At 30.5% G+C, this 8,539-nt stretch overlaps 1 protein-coding gene across 1 annotated transcript in view; it reads left to right on the top strand.

The window, feature by feature from the left end:
- Positions 1-426: 426 nt before the first annotated feature.
- LOC111692661 overlaps positions 427-8,539 on the top strand; it is a gene marked incomplete at its 3' end in the record, with an annotated part of 8,999 nt that continues 886 nt past the window's right edge. The window contains exon 1 of the mRNA XM_023456741.1: positions 427-584. Coding sequence (XP_023312509.1) covers positions 437-584 — 148 coding nt within the window. The remainder of the gene's footprint in view (positions 585-8,539) is intronic.

Genomic DNA, 8,539 nt, shown 5'->3' on the forward strand with positions numbered 1-8,539 from the left:
CATGTACATATGTCAAAATACCCCATGAATTTAGATCCTTGTTGGCCAAAAATACTGGAATAATAATGAAAAAAATGACAATATGATTTAATTAAATTATCCAGTGTGATAAAAAAATCCCACTCAAAATGAATTAACAAAAAATAAATAGATTTTTTCAAAATTTTCTCACAAAATTATTTTGTTACATTCCAATTCATCGTACTACCGCCATGTTTAATACTCGTATAAAATATCGAAACTTCCCCTGTAAATTGCTCAGGCTCTACTTAGGGAGGGGCACATTATCAGTCCATTCGGGAGCGGCTGAGTTATTACAACAGATATCATTTATATTCAAGAGCCAGAAAAAGTATTACTTTAATATGAAATTAACAAAAAACAATGGACTAAGAATATANTCGTCACGGACAATGTGGAGATTATCAGTCAGGATATGTACAATGACAGCGGAATTGTCAGTGACGCTCTGGAGAGGGAGGATACGCTGAAAAGGAGGTCCAGGGAATCGGTGGATGGGTCCTTGGATGGCAGGAAGGTGACTGAGATGGTGAAGAAGATGTCGGATGTCAGTCTGACAAATGGTGAGGCATATAAACATAACCTATATTCTTGCCACATCTAGTTTCTCTTCTACATGCTCAGCGTTTTTAACTTATTTGAGAATATTTACCGCCCTTTATTATTAGAGTTGGTAGTACACATACTCATTGTCAGAGCGCAAAAGTGCAAGTAAGTCGAAAACGCTGTTTAAAATGTACTAACTCTTAACGGTTGAGAAGACTTCGTTTTAAACAAAAAAGTTCTTGTGAACATTGGTTGTCCATCGCTTCCTAACCGAGATATAGGGTGTTGAGTTTAATTTTTTTTATCCTTTTTCGAGATATCTAAAAAACAGCAAGTACTAACGAAACCAAATTGAGCATGTTTTGTATCAACATAATGTCGTTTAAAAATTATCTACAAACGATTCACTACCACTACCAGTGACGTGGTAGACAGGTAGTCAGTGTCACTTTTTGTACAGGGTGATTCACTTTTTATGGTTAGGACTTTAACCATTGATAGATCTCGTCAAAATAATGTCATTTTGAAATAGGTACACACTTTTTCTTCCAAATGCTTCCTTTTAGAGATATAAGCTTTGTTTACCTAATTCTAATGAATTCATAAGCCATTTTTCTTGAAAACCAAGCATTTCAGTTAAAAATAGTAAGAATCCTTTTTTCTTTAGAATAAACTGCAATGTAAAACAATATATTCATTTTGAAAAATTTCCAGTGGCGTAGAAATTATAGGGGTTATCAAAACCGCTTACGGACGCCTATGATTGATCAATTTTCACAATAATTTGTAAAATCAATAAAGCTTTTTCTTCATACACTTCATAATAAATGGTTTTCATAGTTTAAGAAAAAATAAATAAAAACCAAAAAAAAATGTTTTATTCAAAAGGTTATATCTCTAAAAAGAAAGTTTTTGAAAGAAAAGGTGTATACTTCAACATCACACTATTTTGACGAGGTCTATCGATGGTTAAAAGGCCTAATCATAAAAAGTGAATCACCTTGTATACAATTTCTACGCCTATGAGTTATATTGAAATTTCATGCCATTTTTGATGTCCCTGATTAATTTTACATGAAAATCTGTTCTTGCAAAATTATCATAAAATAAAAGGGTTCTAAATATTATGACGTGAAACCATTTTAGTGGACATAAAGATTACACAAAATTTTAATTGAATTGAAAAATGTTTATTATTACATCTATAACGATAAATTTGTTATCTGAATGCACTGTATTAGTTCATCCCTTGTATAGGATGTCCTACTTAATTTTCCCACTCCACTTATCTCGGATACTTGTACAGATATAAAGATTTTGTTGAAACAAAACACAAAAGTGTTTTTTATGAAGTTTTGTGTTTGTAACAACAAAAAAATAATTCAATTTTAAATATCAATATGACAGATACAACTTATTATTTTTTTAATGGAACTCCCTGAAAAATATTACATTTTTAGATGTAAACTTTTATCCTGAACAAAAGTATATAACATATTATGTGGCACTTATTTTTGATATATTTGCATTTAATCGTATAAATGAACCCCGCATATTGCATAATCAAGATTTCCATGATTTTATTGATTATTTCCAATAATTATTTTGACGTTTATGACAATTAAAATAACAATAAACAGTAATTGTGAATTACTTAACAAAAAGCGAAGATAAGTGGAGTGGGAAAGTTAAGTGGGACACCCTGAACTTATTGGAGAAGAGTATTCCTGTTGTTTCATAGTATGACCATGGGCAAAATAATCAAGGGGATTAATGTCGGGTGACCGTTGAAGTTATGGTACAGGACCTCTTCTGCCTGTCCAACTGATAGTTATTTATTTATGAGTTACTAACAACTACTTAATGACCACAAAACAAGTTCAACTATTGCTAGATTTGTCTGAATTAACAAAAATTTTGGAAAGGGAAAATAAATTATACTACTCGTAGTAGTTGTTTCCCGCAATATGACCAGTTAGGAATCTTGTAATTTCTTTTGTTACGATTTATAGAAAGAAAATTGAATTTATTTGAGTTGGCTTAATATCTTTAAAATAAGATAAAGAAATATCAGCTAATGATAAAATACATGTTTTTAAAAAATAAAATAATGTCGTTAAAAGAAAATTAAAAGCGTTAGCAATTTTATTATAAACAGTGGTACATGTACATATGTCAAAATACCCCATGAATTTAGATCCTTGTTGGCCAAAAATACTGGAATAATAATGAAAAAAATGACAATATGATTTAATTAAATTATCCAGTGTGATAAAAAAATCCCACTCAAAATGAATTAACAAAAAATAAATAGATTTTTTCAAAATTTTCTCACAAAATTATTTTGTTACATTCCAATTCATCGTACTACCGCCATGTTTAATACTCGTATAAAATATCGAAACTTCCCCTGTAAATTGCTCAGGCTCTACTTAGGGAGGGGCACATTATCAGTCCATTCGGGAGCGGCTGAGTTATTACAACAGATATCATTTATATTCAAGAGCCAGAAAAAGTATTACTTTAATATGAAATTAACAAAAAACAATGGACTAAGAATATAAAAAAAATAGTAATATTGCGTCTCTTGTCATTTTGTTTATTTTTCTAATAAATTATCAAATGACGGCATGTAAAAACCCAAGGGTATTAAGCATTAAAATTAAAACAAAATTTGAATCTGATAAATGTCAAGGTATAGGCCTTCCTCTGTCTTATGTACAGGGTGTCCCAAAGTTCGCGTCTCGAGCCCATAACAGACAAACGAAATACTACAGTAAAAATCTGTTCAGATGGCGCGAATCGGGACTCGCACTTGAAAAACATTTTTTCAAAATTCGGAAAATAAAAAAATGATATCATCAACTTTTCCATGAACATACATACCCATTTTTTATGATAACTAAAATTATCTATTTTTTATGAAAATTTTTTGTGCAGAAATTTTTTCTCTATCTCTTCTCCTTAAAAAGTTACAATAATACAATACATTATACAAAAATGTATCCTATTGTATTGGAATTAGTCATGATTTAACCAACATTGCTGTGAAAACAATGGCTGAAACTGCTGTCACAAGTCGGTTTACATATTAGTTTCTGTCAAGTGCTATTTCTTGCATGATAAACAAACTAGTAAGTGATTACTAAAAATTAAAAAATGTTTACGAACAATGAAAAAGTGGACATAATTTTAATTTATCGAGAATGTCACAAAAAATGCCAGAAGGGCTGCTAACTTTATCATGAGGATATCTAGAGCGTCAACCTGTTACCCCAAAAATATTTGACAGATTAGAACTAATTTTGCTAACGAAAATGTATTTTCATCAAGAAAAGGGAAAAGAATTTCAAAATCAGTTCTCAGTAGCTAGGGTATTACAATATTTTCAGGAAAATCCTAGAAATTCTATACGACAGGTTACTTTTGCATTAAATTTAAAAAGAAGCTCTGTGCAAAGACTTTTGAGCTACAATGGTTACCATGACTAAATAACTTGGAGCACTTATCTCACATACATGCTGAAAAAAACTTAATTATATAGCGCAAATAATGGTTAATTTGGAAATAGATAATAGACTCTTACAGACATTCTTTGGACCGATGAGAGTCGCTTTATAAGTAATGGCAAGCCAAATAAAAGAAACAAACATTACTTGGCAATTGAAACTCCACACTATGTTAATCCTATTCAAAATCAGGGCCATTATGGAATAAATGTTTTCTGTGGCATTATTGGAATGCATTAATTGGCCCACACTTTTATGAATATGTATTGAACGCTAATAGCTATTTACAGTTTTTGCAAGAGAAGCTTCCAGCACTGATTGAACATGTGCCGCTGCAGCTCAGGTTGAATATGTGGTTGCAACACGATGGTGCTCCTCCACATAAAGCTAAAAGAGTTACAGACTATTTAAAAAATACTTTCGGAACTAAGTGAATTGGATGGGCCTGTAGAATGGGCTTCAAAGACTCCAGAATTAACGTCCCTAGACTATTTTTTATGGAGAACATTTAATAATCAAATACCTATGTATATAAGACACCCACGAGAAGTTTGGAGCATTTAAAGCAAAAGATTCAACATGTTTGTGAGAATCTTTCTAGAAAAACGTTGTTTAAAGCTACAAGGGAAGCTAGGAAAAGATTGGATAAATGCTTGGAAGTAGGAGGCATGCATATCGAAAAAATTTGAAAGTAATAATCATAATTCTATTTTGTTTTATATAAATTGTTTAATATTTTCTATATTTGGTTCTCCTATTTAACCGTCATTACGTGTATTGTTCCATTTTTCTCGTGGAGTGACTTTTTTTATGAAGAACATAGCAAGTAATACGTAAACAAATTTATGACAGGAGTTACAGCGATTGTTTTTCACAGTAATGTTGATTAAGTCATGACTAGTTCCAATACAATAGAATACATTTTTGTATAATGTTTGTTATCGTAACTTTTTAAGGAGAAAATATAAAGAAAAAATCTCTGCACAAAAAAATCTTCATAAAAAATAGATAAATTTAGTAATTGTGGAAAAAAGTTGTAATGTCATTTTTCTATTTTTCCGAATTTTGAAAAAAAAGTTTTTTAAGGGCAAAACGGACCTTAGCGGGTCCCTATTCACGCCAGATTTTTACTGTCGTTTTTGTACTGTACTGTACCTATGTCTGACGTCTCTGGCACTGACAATGCCCAGGAAAATAATTTGCCTTAAGTACTAAAGTTTGTTTGCCGACGTAATTTTAGAAACTGCCAACGGCTTGACGAGCAGTTTTGTAAGTGGGGTTCTCAGTATATTCAACAGTGGAAGAACAGATTTGCCCGAGAGAGTTTTAAGGGAACTCGGCCCAAGCAAGGCGAACAAAATTCAACGTACTTCTAGGGAGTCGTAACTTATAAACTCCCCAGAAGGATCGATTTGAAAATTCGTTTAAAGGACCTGTCTTAATAAGTGATATACAGGTTGTGTTTTAGAGACGAGAATGTTAGGATAAAATATACTGTTCGCAGTTTCTAGATTTTTCACTTTGCAGGAATTTCCAATATCTCTAAAGTGATAGTAGTCGACGTTATTATTACCATACAAAAAAAATGGAACGAATTGCCAGTGGANGGAATTTCCAATATCTCTAAAGTGATAGTAGTCGACGTTATTATTACCATACAAAAAACATGGAACGAATTGGCAGGGGAAATGTGAACTGAGTCATATATATGTATATAATGGAACGACAAAGCAAATTTATAACTTCCTGAAATCATTTAAATATTTAAATCGTTAGTACCTAATAGCTATAAACTTTAATATTTTTACATAAATCTTTCCGGTGCTTTATATTTCGTAAAAATTGGATCGCAATTTCTGTAGTTTTTTTATCAACTAAGAGTTTTTGGTTGTGTAAAGCAGACACAACTGTATTTTGTCTATTTACATACGATTTTAAATATATTTATTTATACCGTATTAAATTCATAAGGTATGCGGGTACTTATGTTATAAAATTTTATTTAAATCATTATATTATTGTTTTTCCTCAAATACCACACTTGACAGGACGTTGATACCATCATTTTCAAAGTCTAAAGCGATCAATCTTCGTCAAATTTACGATAATCTATCTACTAGCACTGTTTATAATTAGATTTAATCTAAATCATTCCCTGACAATATTTATAAGTTTTAAAGACAATAAAGATTACTAACTGTTGAGGTTTTTATACACCTAAAAATACATTACTCCGTTTTTAAACAGTATGTGTCTTATTCCAGGTGTTCTTAAACTATCTTAATGATGAAGGAAATAATTGAAAAAATAGTAAAATGTAATTGCCCTTATTATCCCGAGTTGACATTCTTATGTAAATAATTGCTAATATGTGCATACATTGTTATCTACGCGAGCTCTCACCTCTTTTGTACTAATAAAGTGTTGTTTTCTTCCTTTGTTCCTATTTTTTACGGCGGTTTTGAATTTGTAATGCAATGTTTTCTAGTATTGATCACTTAAATGCAACATGTAGGTTGTTATAAAAAAGGGCAAACAGAGATAAACATCTTAGAAAAAATTAAAAATCTAATTTAGTCATACAGAATTTTTAGCCCCTATGTTTATAGTAATGTAAGTGAATATACATGGTATTCTAAAAAGACTGGAACTATCCGATAACTTTTCTTGATTTAATTATGTCGAAAAAATTTCAGATAAAAGTTGTGGGATATATTGTGACGTTGAATATGACCTTTACGTTAATTTTCAGGGTCAACTTGAAAATTTTAAATGGAAAACCTTATTTTCTATGGTAGCAATCGACAGAGTGTCAAATTCTACGTCCGACCATGGGATCAGAAAATTTTTCCGGAATGTCCTTGCGGGTATTTGAAGATCAAACTCATTTTTCTCTGAATATTATCTCGATAAAACCGTTTAAATTAGATGATGACCTTTAGTTTCACCTAACAATGATTGTTGAAAATTATTGAAAATTGTTGTCACAATCTATTACTTTTATTCCATTATTTTTTTTTTATGAAAAATGAGTATGACCTCCAAGTGACCTGCGAAGAGATCCTAAAAATATTCTTTGATCGTAGAAAATAAAATGTTGCGCTATATCGGTTGCATAAAATGGCATATTACATTTAATATTAATTCGATCTTATTTTGACCTTGCATCTAGTGGTGAAGGTCATATCCAAGGTCACACATCTTTCAGAATTCGACGTTGTCGAGTTACTAGTAGAAAAATGTGTTTGTTCTTTAAATGACGTGCAACGGCGTATCAGAAACCATTTTCTAACCCCATATCTCTAATTGTAAGAAATTAAAATCTACCGCTCTATCGATCGGTGGCATAAAAATGTGTTCCGTGTATTTTCAAGTTGACTTTGGTTTTGACCAAGTCAAGGTCAAATCTAAAACCACTAGCATAATCGTTTCTTGATATCCTACAAGCTCTATCTGAAAGTTTTTAACCCTAAAAATTTATTGGAGGGTTTGAACCTTTTTGGGACACTGTATAACCTATATCGCTGCAGAGGAAATTGGAACTTTGTATTTAGTTCTCCAAATACTACAAAAGTATATTTTTTACTAGTTTACTCAGTTTTTTTATGTGAAATATCTCGTGAAATATACATCTCATCTACTTATTATAAAAAATTGTAATATTTTTCCATTTATGTAGCTTAATCAAAACTATGACAGTTAAGGGGGCGTTTTATAAATTATATCTGATATATTAAAGCAGCGTTTAACCACACACAGAAGTTAGGTGACATATAGTGCAAGGCAAGTAAGTGATAGACATTAAACTAAATTAATTAAATCTATATAAATATAAAAAAATTACTAACGTAAGTCTTGTATTTATTTAAATATCTTTAATATTGACATTTTAGAGTGTTATTCCTTCTATTTGTCCATATTACCAAAATTAACGCATTAACAATTGTAGTATATTTTTTAGTCCAGGCGGTAACTGTTTCGGGTTGGGTAAAACACGTATGATCGGAGATTTTTGCTTTAACGGCTTCTAATTAATATCAGAAATGATAATATTTCTATGCAAATAAAAAAAACGTGGGCTTAATTGTTATTGCAAAAAAGTATAAAAAAATAGCAAAAAAATTCATTTTTTTCTTGGATTTCTCGTCGACAACTTAGCAACTATTCATTTTAGACAAAAATGAAAGAGGAAAAAAAGTTTTGTAATTAAATTTTGATCAAGATAGAGTTGGTTGCAATTCGAAAAAATAATTATTGTTATTGTAAAAATCGGAAAAATCATTTAAAAAATTGCAAAAAATGCTAGTTTATTTGTCAATTTTTTTCAGACACTTGAATAATACCTAGGATCTTCATACTTTTCCCAATTAAACTTCTTAGTGCATAGAATCATCACACCAAATTTCATCCAATTCGGTTAGATAATTTTTACATAATAATTGTTTAAATTTTTTATTTTTTTT

Source organism: Anoplophora glabripennis, unplaced genomic scaffold (assembly GCF_000390285.2).
Source record: "Anoplophora glabripennis isolate ALB-LARVAE unplaced genomic scaffold, Agla_2.0 scaffold2499, whole genome shotgun sequence".
Taxonomy (NCBI): Eukaryota; Metazoa; Arthropoda; class Insecta; order Coleoptera; family Cerambycidae; genus Anoplophora; species Anoplophora glabripennis.